This window comes from Anomaloglossus baeobatrachus, chromosome 12 (assembly GCF_048569485.1).
Source record: "Anomaloglossus baeobatrachus isolate aAnoBae1 chromosome 12, aAnoBae1.hap1, whole genome shotgun sequence".
Lineage (NCBI taxonomy): Eukaryota > Metazoa > Chordata > Amphibia > Anura > Aromobatidae > Anomaloglossus > Anomaloglossus baeobatrachus.
The window spans coordinates 126,842,959-126,860,026 of NC_134364.1; the positions used below are offsets into that span (position 1 = coordinate 126,842,959).

Consider the following 17,068-nt stretch of genomic DNA (forward strand, 5'->3'; position numbering starts at 1 on the left):
CTTGGCTTCCAGCACTCCCACTGCGGGTGACAGCGGCCACAGCCGCTGCGACCGTGGGTCGTGCCTGCTCCTCCTCCGTTCCTGACCAAGTCGCCGGTTCAGGCAGACCTACCTGGCTTCCTGACACCCCGGTTGTGGGGGAACCATGCACCGAGATCTTACCTGGGAGCACTTCCGCTCCTGGACCGGCCCCAATCTCACCTGCCTGTTCCCCTCCTGCAGCAACAGAACCCCGCTGTGAAATCTCTGGGGACCCCACATTTGCTGTGGTAGCCCCCACCCCACACACTGGTCCTCCCCCTGCAGCACCCTGCTCTCTGCTTATCCCTGCAGAGGGCAACAGATCCCAGCTCACAGGCTGGTTACTTGTAGAGGCATTGTCACACCTTTCTCTGACCCCCTCCCCTGTCACAGCTGCAGCTGTGTGTGTGTCTATGGTGTCTATGCAAGCAGAAATATCAGAGTTCACTCCCTCCTCCCTTACATCATTCATAGATAACACATTAACATTGTCCGGAGGCATGTCAGTACGGGCTGAAGGTTCAGCCCTTGGTTGGGGCCCAAACTGGGAGGTTATCTGCCCCAAATCTGTCCCAAGTAGCACGTTTGCAGGGATCCGATCAGTTACCCCCACCTCCCTCACCCCTCGCCCTGCGCCCCAGTCCACATAAATGTCAGCAACAGGCAGCGCCGGGTCAGTGCCTCCAATCCCGGAGACAGCGAGGGTTTTTCCAGGGATCAAGTCTTGGGGGGACACCATCTCAGGCCGCACCAGAGTCACCTCCGAGGCGCTGTCTCGCAGTCCTATGGTCACAGACCGGCCGACGGTGACAGGTTGGAAGCTGTCCAGGGACCTACCACCACCCCCACCCACACAATACACCTTGGGCGGCCCTTGGGACGGGGACGGAGCCGGGGCCTTGGGACGCTGAGGGCACATGGCCTTGAAGTGTCCAGGTAGGTTGCACTGGTGGCACCGTCTTGGTTCCGCCACGGGCCTGGAGAGGGGAGTTGAGGGGGACACCCCCTGCAGTCTAGGGGCAGGTGGGGCAGTCGCAGAATTCATCTTACCCCCTCTCCAGGTGCTGCTGGTGGCCGCTCTCCTGGCCTCAGGGGCCCGGTTGTTGGTGTAGTCATCGGCAAGGGCAGCTGTAGCCGTGGACCCCTTTGGCTTCTGGTCTCGGATGAACTGGCGGAGATCCTCAGGGCAGTTCCACAAGAGTTGCTCCGTGATGAACAAGTCCAGGATCTCTGGTCCGGTGGAAAGCTGCAGGCCTTGGGTCCAGTGGTCGGCAGCTCGGGCAAGTGCCCGCCGGTGGTCAGCCCAGGAGTCCTTTGGTCCCTTCTGTAGGCTCCGGAACTTCTTGCGGTAGGACTCTGGAGTGAGGTTGTACTGTTGGATCAGGGCCCGCTTGATGGTGTCGTAGCCCTGATCTGCCTCAGCAGGCAAGTCCCCAAGGATATCCAGGGCCTTACCCCTTAAACGGGGGGTCAGGTATTTGGCCCACTGGTCCTTGTCCAGATGGTGCTGCAAGCAAGTCCGTTCAAAAGCAGTCAAGAAAGAGTCCAAGTCTCCATCCTTCTCCAGCACTGGGAAGTCCTCAACACGGACCTTTGGAAGTTTGGTGTCTCGAAGGTCACATGTGGCTGATGAGGGCCGGAGCTGAGCTAGCTGCAGCTGGTAGTCACGGTCTGCCTGTCGCTCTCGCTCTTCACGCGCTGCCTGCCGCTCTCGCTCCGCAGCCTCACGCTCTGCGTGCCGCTCCGCAGCCTCAGCGTCACGCGCTGCCTGCCGCTCTGCCCTGCGCTCTGCCAGGAGTTCCTTGTAGCCCTTCTGGTCTCCAGCCTGGAGAAGGGCCATAGCCATTTGAAGAAGGCTATCCGAGCCTCCCAGGCTCGGTGGAATGGCACGTGGTGATCTGCGGCACGCTGCGGAGCCTGGTGATTCACTGTCCCTTTCAGAGCGGAGGGCTGGCATCTGGCTCGTTGAGGAACCTTGGGTGAGCTCCTCCTCATCTTGTCCAGCAGTGCCAGGTTGCGCAATGTCCTCTGCAGAACGGTTTTCTGGCGTCGAGCTCCTGGAGGACTCGTGGGCAACCTCCTCATTGCTGTCCACAGCACCGTCCTCCCTCTCTTCGGCTCCTGCCTTAGCATTGGCCAGTTGCATAGCTCTGCTCCTGGTGCCATCAGCCATTCTTGCAGACTTTTGGTCACTGACACAGAACTGACACCTGATGCCTCCACACACCTTACAGTATCTGCACTCTGACACTCTAGTGTTGAGCTAGTCTGAAGACCCCAGCAGCCACAGCTGCTGCAGGCAGTCTTTAGTGTCTGGGAGTATGGGTCTCACACTCACACACACTATTATCTCGATCCCACTGCTGCCACCAATATGTCACAAACCACCGGGGGGGGTCACTCAGAAATCCCCCGCGCTGGCTACCAGTACGTCACAATCGGGGGGTAACAAGTGGGGGTCACCCCTCCTTTATACCTCCCGACCGACAGACAGAGCACGTGACGCGCTCTCTAGCGCCCCTCTTATAGTCAGGCCAATTATGGAATTGCCCGACAATAAGCAAGGAGGCCGCTATACTACTTATGCCGATTATTGAAGGGTCCCCGGTGAGAGTAAGGTATATATTCCCCCGACCTCCGCGGGCGGAATATATAAAATCTCCCCGAATCTCACTGGCCTCCCCACAATAATCCTTGGCACAAACTCGCTGCCACCAACCGATTTACGGTAACTATTAGCCGAACACACAGACGTGGGATTCAAGATCGAGATAACAGAACAGCCCAAGATTAATTATATAATTTAATCAGCCTAAAGCACACTAGAAACTACAATATATACAATAGGGAATCTACAGAATATACATATGTCAGAGTACAGTTACAGATAAAGCATGGGTTACAAACAGGCATACACAGTTCCAGCAGTTACCTTGTTGCGTCTGGCCACAGGGGGGCGCTGTACCCAGGTTTCTAGGATCCTTCCCACAGATGTTTCCTACACGTGCCCCCAGCGAAAAGAACACTGGAAAATGGCCGAAGTAGGGTTATCAACCTGGGCAAATCCAGGTCCCCTCCTACCTTAGTGACCTCAGAGGGAGCACTGCCACTCCCCCCCGCTTTTAGTCAGAATTATCCAGAAAGGGGATTTTGGCTATAACTTTGCCTGGGAGCGTCGTAGGCAGACGCCAATGCTCTCATTGTGACAGTTATGAATTTAGCTACAGAACGAGGGGACTCATGACCTGTCTGCCAGTTCCCCATTGGCTGATATCACGCCTGGGGCATTTCCCAATGTCCTGCTCCCATAAAAAGGGTGTGCCGGCATCGTCCGCATGCAGAGACACCATTTTTATGGTTGCCGTATTTATCGGAAATATGGCTTGCGAGATATGAACCATTTTTTACTGGAGTCGTTCTGTCTGGCTATTTCCATAGCCTTGCTAACTAGATAGCAGCTCCTACTACAGGGTGACGGCAGGGAGTCATCCTGTGTCCATTGTTCCCACACCACCTCATCTCCATATCACAAGACATGGCCATGGAGGTGTAAGTGGAACACTGAGAACAAGAAGGGAGGGGGCACTGCCAGGGAGTGATGAGGGATTATGACTGGAGTCATAATTCATCTTCATATCCCGGGATTTGCCTCACAACATCTCTTCAGACAAGCTTACCATCATAGCTCACTAACCTGACTCTCCCCCGTCCCGTCTTCTCAATAATGCTATCCATACCCTTCTCCCTCCTATTTCTGTCCTCACGTCCTCCATACGTGCATGTAAAGGGTTACTGTGTAGTGACCGCCTCAGTCATCGCTATAGGAAATCTATAAACGATCATACCGATGGCCGGAGCAGACACCGCGAGCACGTGTCAGCTTTTGTGCCCCCCTATTTCCCCATAGAGTGTAAGCTTTTGAGCCGAGACCTCATTGTATCTGCTGCCCTATGTGCTATCTGCTTTGTTCTTGTGTGTGCAGCCCCCACCTGATTGTACAGCGCTGCGGAATATGTTGGCGCTATATAAATCCACTTTCTTATTGTTGTACTGCTCAGCGGCATGGAACTGCTCTAGTGATTCCAGATTCCGCAGCTCCGCGCAGCTTTACACGGGCTCTGTCTGTGGGGGGTGCACGCTGTGCTGGGGGGCTCTGTCTGTGGGGGGTGCACGCTGTGCTGGGGGGCTCTGTCTGTGGGGGGTGCACGCTGTGCTGGGGGGCTCTGTCTGTGGGGGGTGCACGCTGTGCTGGGGGGCTCTGTCTGTGGGGGTGCACGCTGTGCTGGGGGGCTCTGTCTGTGGGGGGTGCACGCTGTGCTGGGGGGCTCTGTCTGTGGGGGTGCACGCTGTGCTGGGGGGCTCTGTCTGTGGGGGTGCACGCTGTGCTGGGGGGCTCTGTCTGTGGGGGGTGCACGCTGTGCTGGGGGGCTCTGTCTGTGGGGGGTGCACGCTGTGCTGGGGGCTCTCTCTGTGGGGGGTGCACGCTGTGCTGGGGGGCTCTGTCTGTGGGGGGTGCACGCTGTGCTGGGGGGCTCTGTCTGTGGGGGGTGCACGCTGTGCTGGGGGGCTCTGTCTGTGGGGGGTGCACGCTGTGCTGGGGGGCTCTGTCTGTGGGGGGTGCACGCTGTGCTGGGGGGCTCTGTCTGTGGGGGGTGCACGCTGTGCTGGGGGGCTCTGTCTGTGGGGGGTGCACGCTGTGCTGGGGGGCTCTGTCTGTGGGGGGTGCACGCTGTGCTGGGGGGCTCTGTCTGTGGGGGTGCACGCTGTGCTGGGGGGCTCTGTCTGTGGGGGGTGCACGCTGTGCTGGGGGGGCTCTCTGTGGGGGGTGCACGTTGTGCTGGGGGGGCTCTGTCTGTGGGGGTGCACGCTGTGCTGGGGGGCTCTGTCTGTGGGGGGTGCACGCTGTGCTGGGGGGCTCTGTCTGTGGGGGTGCACGCTGTGCTGGGGGGCTCTGTCTGTGGGGGTGCACGCTGTGCTGGGGGGCTCTGTCTGTGGGGGGTGCACGCTGTGCTGGGGGGCTCTGTCTGTGGGGGTGCACGCTGTGCTGGGGGGCTCTGTCTGTGGGGGGTGCACGCTGTGCTGGGGGGCTCTGTCTGTGGGGGGTGCACGCTGTGCTGGGGGGCTCTGTCTGTGGGGGGTGCACGCTGTGCTGGGGGGCTCTGTCTGTGGGGGGTGCACGCTGTGCTGGGGGGCTCTGTCTGTGGGGGGTGCACGCTGTGCTGGGGGGCTCTGTCTGTGGGGGTGCACGCTGTGCTGGGGGGCTCTGTCTGTGGGGGGTGCACGCTGTGCTGGGGGGCTCTGTCTGTGGGGGTGCACGCTGTGCTGGGGGGCTCTGTCTTTGGGGGGTGCACGCTGTGCTGGGGGGCTCTGTCTGTGGGGGGTGCACGCTGTGCTGGGGGGCTCTGTCTGTGGGGGGTGCACGCTGTGCTGGGGGGCTCTGTCTGTGGGGGGTGCACGCTGTGCTGGGGGGCTCTGTCTGTGGGGGGTGCACGCTGTGCTGGGGGGCTCTGTCTGTGGGGGGTGCACGCTGTGCTGGGGGGCTCTGTCTGTGGGGGGTGCACGCTGTGCTGGGGGGCTCTGTCTGTGGGGGGTGCACGCTGTGCTGGGGGGCTCTGTCTGTGGGGGTGCACGCTGTGCTGGGGGGCTCTGTCTGTGGGGGGTGCACGCTGTGCTGGGGGGCTCTGTCTGTGGGGGTGCACGCTGTGCTGGGGGGCTCTCTCTGTGGGGGGTGCACGTTGTGGTGGGGGGCTCTGTCTGTGGGGGGTGCACGCTGTGCTGGGGGGCTCTGTCTGTGGGGGGTGCACGCTGTGCTGGGGGGCTCTGTCTGTGGGGGGTGCACGCTGTGCTGGGGGGCTCTGTCTGTGGGGGGTGCACGCTGTGCTGGGGGGCTCTGTCTGTGGGGGTGCACGCTGTGCTGGGGGGCTCTGTCTGTGGGGGTGCACGCTGTGCTGGGGGGCTCTGGATGACATTAGTCCGGTCGGTGCCGCATGAGGACCCCCCGCAGCTCTCGGCTGTGGTCTTGTAAACACCCCATGAGGCCGCCTGTGATTGGCCGCTGCTGCCATCAGTCTCCCCGGCTCCTCCCTCCCCGCTCCTATAAATGCGCGCTCCCCTCCTCCGCTCACATCGCCGCTGCCTCAGCCCGGACTACAGATGGTGGTGCAGCCGCTCACCGGGATGACCGACCCCGGCCACCACAAGGCGGAAGCCAACATCCTGGTGCTCGGAGCCGAGGGCGTGGGCAAATCCGGTACGTGCACATTGTACGGTGCGGCCAGTAGATGGTCAGCTCTTCTGTGCACATTGTACGGTGCGGGCAGTAGATGGTCAGCTCTTCTGTGCACATTGTACGGTGCGGGCAGTAGATGGTCAGCTCTTCTGTGCACATTGTATGGTGCGGGCAGTAGATGGGCAGCTCTTCTGTGCACATTGTACGGTGCGGCCAGTAGATGGTCAGCTCTTCTGTGCACATTGTACGGTGCGGGCAGTAGATGGTCGGCTCTTCTGTGCACATTGTACGGTGCGGCCAGTAGATGGTCAGCTCTTCTGTGCACATTGTACGGTGCGGGCAGTAGATGGTCAGCTCTTCTGTGCACATTGTATGGTGCGGGCAGTAGATGGGCAGCTCTTCTGTGCACATTGTACGGTGCGGGCAGTAGATGGTCAGCTCTTCTGTGCACATTGTACGGTGCGGGCAGTAGATGGTCGGCTCTTCTGTGCACATTGTACGGTGCGGGCAGTAGATGGTCGGCTCTTCTGTGCACATTGTATGGTGCGGGCAGTAGATGGTCAGCTCTTCTGTGCACATTGTACGGTGCGGGCAGTAGATGGGCAGCTCTTCTGTGCACATTGTACGGTGCGGGCAGTAGATGGTCGGCTCTTCTGTGCACATTGTACGGTGCGGGCAGTAGATGGTCGGCTCTTCTGTGCACATTGTACGGTGCGGGCAGTAGATGGTCAGCTCTTCTGTGCACATTGTACGGTGCGGGCAGTAGATGGTCAGCTCTTCTGTGCACATTGTACGGTGCGGGCAGTAGATGGTCAGCTCTTCTGTGCACATTGTACGGTGCGGGCAGTAGATGGTCAGCTCTTCTGTGCACATTGTACGGTGCGGGCAGTAGATGGTCAGCTCTTCTGTGCACATTGTACGGTGCGGGCAGTAGATGGGCAGCTCTTCTGTGCACATTGTACGGTGCGGGCAGTAGATGGTCAGCTCTTCTGTGCACATTGTACGGTGCGGGCAGTAGATGGTCGGCTCTTCTGTGCACATTGTACGGTGCGGGCAGTAGATGGTCGGCTCTTCTGTGCACATTGTACGGTGCGGGCAGTAGATGGTCAGCTCTTCTGTGCACATTGTACGGTGCGGGCAGTAGATGGGCAGCTCTTCTGTGCACATTGTACGGTGCGGGCAGTAGATGGTCGGCTCTTCTGTGCACATTGTACGGTGCGGGCAGTAGATGGTCAGCTCTTCTGTGCACATTGTACGGTGCGGGCAGTAGATGGTCAGCTCTTCTGTGCACATTGTACGGTGCGGGCAGTAGATGGTCAGCTCTTCTGTGCACATTGTACGGTGCGGGCAGTAGATGGTCAGCTCTTCTGTGCACATTGTACGGTGCGGCCAGTAGATGGGCAGCTCTTCTGTGCACATTGTACGGTGCGGGCAGTAGATGGGCAGCTCTTCTGTGCACATTGTATAGTGCGGGCTGTAGATGGTCAGCTCTTCTGTGCACACTCTCTGTATTGTACAGGCAGTAGATGGTCAGCTCTTCTGTGCACATTGTACGGTGCGGGCAGTAGATGGTCAGCTCTTCTGTGCACATTGTATAGTGCGGGCTGTAGATGGTCAGCTCTTCTGTGCACACTCTCTGTATTGTACAGGCAGTAGATGGTCAGCTCTTCTGCCCCATCTCACCTCTGTCTCTTCTTGACTACAGCTCTCACCGTTCGTTTCCTGACCCGGAGATTTATCGGAGAATACGTGGGCACAGGTGAGCAGGGATTATATTACAGATTATAATGTACAGTCCCTGTGGCATTATACTCACCCTCCATTATATTACAGAGTCCATCTACAGCCACCACCTCAGGCTGGACGGCAGAGAGGTCTCCTTCAGCATCTGGGACTCCGTCTGCCCCCAGGTAACCCCTGACTGTGCCTCCTACCGTGATCACTGTCCTGCCTGCAGAGCATTACACTACTGTCCTGCCTGCAGAGCATTACACTACTGTCCTGCCTGCAGAGCATTACACTACTGTCCTGCCTGCAGAGCATTACACTACTGTCCTGCCTGCAGAGCATTACACTACTGTCCTGCCTGCAGAGCATTACACTACTGTCCTGCCTGCAGAGCATTACACTACTGTCCTGCCTGCAGAGCATTACACTACTGTCCTGCCTGCAGAGCATTACACTACTGTCCTGCCTGCAGAGCATTACACTACTGTCCTGCCTGCAGAGCATTACACTACTGTCCTGCCTGCAGAGCATCGCTCCCTCTGTTCTCCCATTGTAATGATCTCTCCGTGTCTCCGCAGAGGCCGAGCCTGCAGAGCTGTGTGAGTGAGGAGCAGCTGCGCTGGGCGGACGGCTTTATCCTCGTCTACAGCATCTGTGACCGGGACAGCCTCAGCGTGGTGCGGCAGCAGCTGCAGCGGATCCGGCAGCTGAAGAAGCGGCACCGCTCCGCGCCCGTCATCATTGTGGGCAACAAGCGGGACCTGCAGCACCGGCGGCAGATCTCCAGCGAGGAGGGACGCCTTCTGGCCATGGCTACGGACTGTGACTTCTTCGAGATCTCGGCAGCGGAGACTTACCATGGCTCCTTGGTGGTCTTCCAGCAGCTGTTGGAGTCGGTGAGCCGGAGCTCGAGCAAGAAGAACACCGGCATCAAGGGCATTGTGAGGAGCATGTCTGCCGTGTTCGGGAGGAGAAGGACAGATTGAGGCAGTAGGACCCGACCTCCCCTGCGGGGGTCACTGCCGGACATAACTGGGGACGCTGTCACGCCTCCATGTTGCCCGTTTAGGGAACGCTGATGACTGCCGGATACATGACTGCCCTCAGAGATCGCCTCCATGCCGAACTGCCTCGGGCGATCAGACGACAGAATGCAGGCTGTTATGTGAACCTGTGGAGGAGTTTTATGCTGGACCGGGTCCGACGCTCCGCCAGAGAGCACTGAGCGGGATATGGGGCCCGGCCCCGGAGGGCACGGAGCGGGATATGGGGCCCGGCCCCGGAGGGCTATGTGCACTATGCAGCAGGACGGGGTCACTATGGCCAACCCCCCGTACAGCTCCTGCCATTAATAATTCAGGGTTCAATAGTAAACGGCCCTGAAATCAAACCAAAGTATTAGCGCCCCTCGTACGGGAGAATTAAAATTGCACAATGGACGGTTAACCCTTTGTTCTGTAGCTACCAGTTCAGAGGCTGTGAACATGTGTATATGTAACATATGGGGAAATGTTTACATCAAGGAATTTTATTTTTTTTATCACTTCTGGAAATTGTAATTTATTTTTTGTTTTGTGATAACAGAAATTTCTCAACATTAAATATTTTATTATCTCAGGGTCTGCACGTCACATATTATTGAAGCCCGTGTGTGTGTGTGTGTGTGTGTGAGTGTGTGTGTGTGTGTCGCCCCTGAAGCCCTCAGGGAGCTACAAGGGTTCTGCATCCCCACAAGGATGCGGGCCCTACGCCCTTAGAGACCCAGTGCTGGTAACACCAAAACCCCAGGTAAGGGTACTTTCACACTTGCATTGTTTTCCTTCCGTTACAATCCGCCCTTTTGGAAAACAGCGGAATCCGTTAACGTTGTTTTGAGCAGCGGAATCCTCAGGATTTCACTGCGCATGTGTGGTGTGTGTTTTTTTTTTTTTTTAAACCACAAACTTTATTTTGTCTCGCGGTGGCCGCCCGTCGGCAAGTGACAGCGCTCAGCTGAGCGACCGGAGGCCGGCATGTGACAGCGCTCAGCTGAGCGACCGGAGGCCGGCAAGTGACAGCGCTCAGCTGAGCGACCGGAGGCCGGCAAGTGACAGCGCTCAGCTGAGCGACCGGAGGCCGGCAAGTGACAGCGCTCAGCTGAGCGACCGGAGGCCGGCAAGTGACAGCGCTCAGCTGAGCGACCGGAGGCCGGCAAGTGACAGCGCTCAGCTGAGCGACCGGAGGCCGGCAAGTGACAGCGCTCAGCTGATCGTTCACAATAGTCTGCTGCCGGTAAAACTGTTAAGAAAAAAAAAAAAAGCTTTCCTTTGTTTTGTACGATCTGTAGCATCCGTTGTGCCACTATATGCATCGCAGTGCTACGGAAGCCGTCCAATGCAAGTGTGAAACTAGCCTAATCCCAGTGTTTTCCACAACAATCCCCCATACAAGGGTGGGAGCAATGGATGGCCGCCTAGAGGTGGAGCCACTCCAGTCCACTAGACGACCAGGTGGGAGGGCGACTGAGAACAGAGAGGAAACAGTGTGGTGAGTGAAGGTGAAGGAAGTGACTGACTCCCGGACGTGGGTTAAAGGTGACCTGGTACCCAGGAGAGTAGTTGCTGGTGGAGTACTCCTGGAAATACGCACCGACGGGGTACAGGACCCTAGGACAGAAAAGAGCTTCAAGCCGACCTGTTAACAGCTGCACAGCAAAGAGGACCATCAAGGACCTCGCTGTCCCTAAAGAATCCGAAGACTCAGTAGCAAAGAATGAATTGGTAACAGGACCAGAGACTCCAATCCCACAGGGTTCCCGCTATTGTCAGGCGAATAGAAGTGGACAAACCACAGACCGGGGACCCCCAGTCGCTCTACGCCACGGGGACCCACTTACCAGAGACAGGTGCAAGGGAAGAAGGTACCAGAAAACCAGACTGGCACTGGGACGAAGGCGACCTGGAGGCGAAACCAGCCGGCCTTGAGTAACCTGTTATTGCCAGCCATGAGTAAACCAGGTTGCACTGAACTTTGGTGTGGACTCTTCTAGCACCCGTCGCAAAACACTTATCCACTGGGGCCCGGCCCTGCTTGTGGAGGGTCTACCATCCAGGCTGCACATAACACCAGCCCCAGTAGAGACATTCTGCAGCAGCGGCTCCATCCATATAGCCGCAACACCGCACGTGGCGTCACGTGTGATCACTAACCTCATCCCCTGTAAATATCCCCATTACAAAAAGGACCGAGGGCACGGAACCGGGAACTGCCACCACCATGACATTCCCAAGATGTACACTGCCCGGAACCGAGTACCCCATATCCCTGGGTGCTACATATGTACAGTATATGTGTGTGTGGGTGTATAATATACAATATGTGTGTATATGTAGGTGTATGTGTGTATAATATATATAATCTGTGTATGTTTTCAGCACTTAAAAAAATAAATTCTTCTAATTGCCTCTTTCTAATTTGAAGTGCAGAATAGCGCCCATATATAACAGTCTGCACACATGACACACCAGTCCTCCATCCTCCGTCCCCAGGGACTATGGCCGCAGTGTCAGGACCTCTGACGTCTGTAACAACCACTCAGAGTGCAGCTTTCATTTACTAAACTGCAGGGGAAAATGGAACATGGACCATAGAGGATTCCTGTGAGCAACAATGTGACCTACCAAGTGTCTCCTCTAATGCCTGCACATGGGCATATACACTAGAGGAGGATGATACAGCAGAGACCGGAGAAGGGAGGACTTGTACAAGCACGGGGACAGAGTAGTCTGGAGGGAGGAGGACAGAGAGTAGTCTGGAGGAAAGAGGACAGAGAGTAGTCTGGAGGAAAGAGGACAGAGAGTAGTCTGGAGGACAGAGAGTAGTCTGGAGGGAGGAGGACAGAGAGTAGTCTGGAGGAAAGAGGACAGAGAGTAGTCTGGAGGAAAGAGGACAGAGAGTAGTCTGGAGGAAAGAGGACAGAGAGTAGTCTGGAGGAAAGAGAGTAGTCTGGAGGGAGGAGGACAGAGAGTAGTCTGGAGGAAAGAGGACAGAGTAGTCTGGAGGGAGGAGGACAGAGAGTAGTCTGGAGGGAAGGGGACAGAGTAGTCTGGATGGAGGAGGACAGAGAGTAGTCTAGATGGAGGAGGACAGAGAGTAGTCTGGAGGGAGGAGGACAGAGAGTAGTCTGGAGAGAGGAGAACAGAGTAGTCTGGAGGAAAGAGAACAGAGTAGTCTGGAGGAAAGAGGACAGAGAGTAGTCTGGAGGAAAGAGGACAGAGAGTAGTCTGGAGGAAAGAGGACATGGAGTAGTGTACCGCCCTGAGAGGGCTCGGCCGCGCCGCTGCTCGGGCCAAGCCGCTCGGGGTCTGGGCTCGGGTTGTCGGTGGCTCGAGCGCCTCCGGACCGGGGGTCACGTCACTCCGTTAAGGGGAAGCGGTGGGGGTGGTGGTGTACGGTGGGTGTCGGGTGAGCCGTGACGCCACCCACGGTTTGTGGTGACGGGATGCACCACCGCTGCGGCAGCAGTGGAGGGGATTCCCGGGATCGGTGTTGGTGGCGCAGCCTTGGTGTTAACCCCTCCGTGGGTAGGGGCGGTGCGTCCCGGGGCCCGATGGGCATGGCGATGTGGTGCAGGGCGCCGCGCTGCGGTGCCCGGATGGCACTGGTGTACTCACAATTAATCACACTCAGAGTCACTGGTAAACCAAAGTTCGAGGATGGTCGGGTCCCGCGGCCGGCTGCTGATGTCCCCAGTGAGGTTGGTGATGGTCCCTCTTCCCTGCACCTCTGGTTTTGTTGTTCGGCTCCCCTGCCTGGGCAGTGGGAGCCCGTTCCCCGGCGTTGAGCTGCTGGAGGAGCCCTCTGTTGCCCGCAGGCGCTGGCCCGTCGGGTGGTTGGCCTTTGGCGGTGGCGCTCACCCGGTCTTGGTGGGCTTTTGCCTTTTTTCGAGTCTTGGGGTGAGAATGAACCTGTGGGGTCCAGACTGCAATTGTCGCGGGCGGGGGGTTCGCTGCTCAACCGCGCTTGCGGCTCGGGTCCGGCTGCTGCTGCTGCTCGGTGGCTCGAGCGGTGGGCCGGATCCCGGGACCTCGAGCGGCGCTCCTTACCGTGAGTGAAAGGGGTGGTTTGTTGGGGTTTGGGATGTCGGTTTGTGACGCCACCCACGGTGTGTGGTGAGGTTGGGGCACCACCGCTGCTCTGTACGGGGATCCCGGGAGCGATGACAGGGAGCAGCTGGGATGTTTCTCTCCCCTCCGTGGGTAGGGGGATTTTGGTTGTCCCAGAGTGGTTGATGGTAAGGTGGATTGTGGGGCTTGGCCAGGTGCAGGGTCGCGGGGGCAGCGCAGTGCCAGACGGCACGGTGGTACTTACTCAGCCAGTAACGTTCATGGAGTCTCTGGTAAAACAAACGGCTGGATGGACGAGTCCCACAGACGGCTGCGGCGATCACTCCCGGTAGGTTGGCGGTGATGGTCTCTCCCTGCACCTTTGTTGTGTTTTCGGCCCCGAAGGCTTCCCACCGGTAGCCCGCTCCCCAGCGGTGTGTTTGCCAGAGGAGCCCCTTTTGCCCGCAGGTTCCGCGTCAATCGCAGACGGTCACCAACCGTGCTGTAGGTGTCCGGGCCACGTACCCGGACACGGTCAGTTGCTCCTCTATCACTTCACCCCTCTTCCTCACTCCCTAACTTCTCTCCCTCTCTCACTCCTTTTCCCACCTCCAGGACTGTGAACTCCTCAGTGGGTGGAGCCAACTGCCTGGCTCCGCCCCACCTGGTGTGGACATCAGCCCCTGGAGGGAGGCAACAAGGATTTGTGTGTGACTCTGGTGTTCCTAACCGGGGTGTGGGGTGTGTTGTTGCAGTACCTGTGACGTCCTGGCTTGTCCAGGGCGCCACACAATCACTCAATTTGCCTATACTCAGTGGCTTCCAAGCTAGGACGGGGTCGGAGTACCCGGTTTCTGGTGCTTTGGTACACGGTTGACTCCCCGGTTCAGGTCCGGCGGGCTCCAACCCTGCCTGGTCCCTACGGTTTTGCCGGTCGTACACCGGTACTCCTGCAGGCGGCCACCACCGTCTGCCTGCCTGACGTTACAAGGGGCCCAGGCTCCTACCCGGTTCCCTGACAGCTGCTCCTCTACACCTCCTGTCACTCTCGCTCTACAACTCAAAACTGTTTGTATTTCCTGCCTCAGGACAGTAGTCTCCTCGGTGGGCGTGTCTTTCTGCCTGACTCCGCCCACCTGGTGTGCTCTACTGGCCCTGAGGGAGGCATCAGGTCTCCCTTTCGGGTGACTGTTGTGCCCTCACTAGGGATGGGGTGTGTGTGTGTGGTGTTGGTGGTGTTGTTACCTGTGACCCCTGGGGTCCAGGGCGTCTCTGTAGTCTGGAGGGAAGGGGACACAAAGAAGTCTGGAGGAAGGACACAAGTAGTCTGGATGGAGGAAGGACACAAGTAGTCTGGAGGGAGGAAGGACACAAGTAGTCTGGAAGTAGTCCCATTGTGCCGTCTCGCGCCTCCACATTTGCCCCCGTGTTATTGGCCAGGTGGAGATGTCAGTGACACACGGCCTCTGTCGCTGGGCTCTTTATTAGTGATAGGACGAGCTGTATACAGAGGCGTCACCGTGCACATTACACGTCAGGCCTGTGATTGTTGGTTACAGGGGAGCTCCACATTAAAGTATCTGACATATTTCTAGCACAACTCTACACTACAGGCTGTGCCGCAGACACCGCCGGAGCCCAATACCGGTGATCACCATGGACCTAGGGGTACGAGGCGCTGTCCAGACTCCGGCATCTCCGCTCCGGGACGCGGTCCCTGGCTCCGTTTACTCCGGAGGAGCGGTGATTGTCACTGTCTCCACAGACGGACACTCCACCTGGGCAGTGTATGGAGCGTCTCCTTTTTGGCGCTTGTCCCGGTGACGGCTCCATGGCCTTTGGTTTCGGAGTCTCCTCACAGATGTTCTGCGCCATCATCGTCCCTGTGATAGCGTCAGAGAATCTCTTCACCTGCAAGAAAACATGGCCGCCATTAGACATTCATCAGATTAGTGACCACTGCAGCCTCCAGCTCTCACATCTAGTGCCCATATATCAGCCCCGCTAGGAGCACAATATACCGCGGGTACGGAAAGTATTCACACCCCTGTACATATTTCACTCTTTGTTTCATTGCAGCCATTTGGTAAATTCTCAGTAATGTGCACTCTGCCCCATCCCCCATCTTGACAGAAAACAACAGATATGTAGAGATTTTTGCAAATGTATTAAACAAGAAAAGCTGAAATATCCCATGGTGATAAGTATTCAGCCCCTTTGCTCAGTATATCCCATAGTCATAAGTATTCAGCCCCTTTGCTCAGTATATCCCATGGTGATAAGTATTCAGCCCCTTTGCTCAGTATATCCCATGGTCATAAGTATTCAGCCCCTTTGCTCAGACCCTCATATGTAAGTCCCATGCTGTCCATGTCCTTGTGATCCTCCTTGAGATGGTTCTCCTCCTTCATTGGAGTCCAGCTGTGTGTAATTGCACTGATAGGACGTGATTTGGAAAGGCGTACACCTGGGTATATAAGACCTCACAGCTCACAGTGCATGTCACACCAAATGAGAATCATGAGGTCAAAGGAACTGCCCAAGGAGCTCAGAGACAGAATTGTGGCAAGGCACAGATCTGGCCAAGGTTACAAAAGAATTTCTGCAGTACTCAAGGTTCCTAAGAGAACAGTGGCCTCCATAATCCTTAAAGGGAACCTGTCATCAGAAATTTGGCTTTCAACCTAAATGTTTCCCCCTCTGCAGCTCCTGGGCTGCATTCTAGTGAGGTTTCTATACTTTTTGTGCCCCTTTTTAAACCAAAACAAATACTTTATAAAGTTATACCTTTTGGTATGAAAATCTTGTAGATTCTCCATGGGGGCGGGCCGTCTGGTGTCCGTTGCTGTACCTTACGCTGTCCCTCCACACTCCAAATCATCCCTCAGGACGCCGCCCACTGCGCCCGAGGTCCCGTGCACGCCAGGACACCTGGTGACGTGGTCGCAGGCACGAGAGTATGGGCGGCGCTGTGATTGCATCGCAAGTGCCCGCCCATACTTTCGTGGCTGCGCTCTCCCCTCTGTACGTCAGTCAGATCCTCTCCGCTTCTCCTGTGCTGTGCTGTGCTGCTCCGCTCCTCCCATCTATTTCCTGCTGCAGGGTACGATGGGAAGGAGGAGACGTCTGGTCATTTGGCCGGCGCAGAACGCTGGAGGCAGAGGGGAAAGTGCAGTCACGAGGTTATGGGTGGCACTTGCTGATGACACTCACAGCGTCGCCCATAACCTCGTGCCTGCACAAAACGTCACCAGCGGTCACACGTGCACGCAGCGCACAGTCCCGCTACAGTCGAACAGCGCATGCGCAGGACCTCGGGCGCCAGGGGCGGCGTCCTTAGGCTTGAAATTCAGCGTTCGGGGGCGGCGTAAATCGGCAGGAGGACAGTAACGGACACCAGGCAGCCCGCCCCCATGGATAATTTACGAAATTTACATACGAAAAGGTACAACTTTATAAAGTGTTTATTTTGGTATAAAAGGGGCCAAAAAAACTAGAGGAACCTGCTAGAATGCAGCCCAGGAGCTGCAGAGGGGGGAACGTTTAGGTTTATAGCTAAATTTCTGGTGACAGGTTCCCTTTAAATGGAAGAAGTCTGGGACCAGCAGAACTCTCCCTAGACCCGGCCGTCCAGCCAAACTGAGCAATCGTGGGAGAAGAGCCTCGGTGAGAAGATAGAACTTTCTGGTGATAATTCTAAGCGGTATGTGTGGAGAAAACCAGGCACTGCTTATTTTCACTGTAAAGTGCCATGGAATAAATGGCGCTATAAAAATAAATAATAATAATAATCACCTGCACAATACAATCCCCACAGTGAGGCATGGTGGTGGCAGCATCATGCTATGGGAGCAGGGACAGGACGACTGCTGGCAATTGAAGGAAAGATGAATGCGGCCCAGTACAGAGATATCCTGGAAGAAAACCTCTTCCAGATGCTCTGGACCTCAGATGTGGCCGAAGGTTCAGCTTCCACCAAGACAATGACCCTAATCACACAGATAAA

The 17,068-nt window shown here is 56.9% G+C and overlaps 2 protein-coding genes across 2 annotated transcripts in view; one reads left to right on the top strand and one right to left on the bottom strand.

The window, feature by feature from the left end:
- The first annotated feature begins 6,053 nt into the window (after positions 1 to 6,053).
- On the top strand, positions 6,054 to 9,591 carry LOC142257458 (ras-related and estrogen-regulated growth inhibitor-like protein). Its single transcript, XM_075329576.1, is given in 5 exon segments — positions 6,054 to 6,157; positions 6,159 to 6,271; positions 7,956 to 8,009; positions 8,084 to 8,160; positions 8,557 to 9,591. Coding segments are annotated over 5 exon segments (756 nt in total). The 3' UTR covers positions 8,965 to 9,591.
- A 4,938-nt stretch (positions 9,592 to 14,529) lies between these two features.
- LOC142258644 (perilipin-2-like) overlaps positions 14,530 to 17,068 on the bottom strand; it is an 86,496-nt gene continuing 83,957 nt past the window's right edge. The window contains exon 7 of the mRNA XM_075331281.1: positions 14,530 to 14,973. Within this exon, the coding sequence (XP_075187396.1) occupies positions 14,725 to 14,973 (249 nt within the window). The 3' untranslated portion in view covers positions 14,530 to 14,724. The remainder of the gene's footprint in view (positions 14,974 to 17,068) is intronic.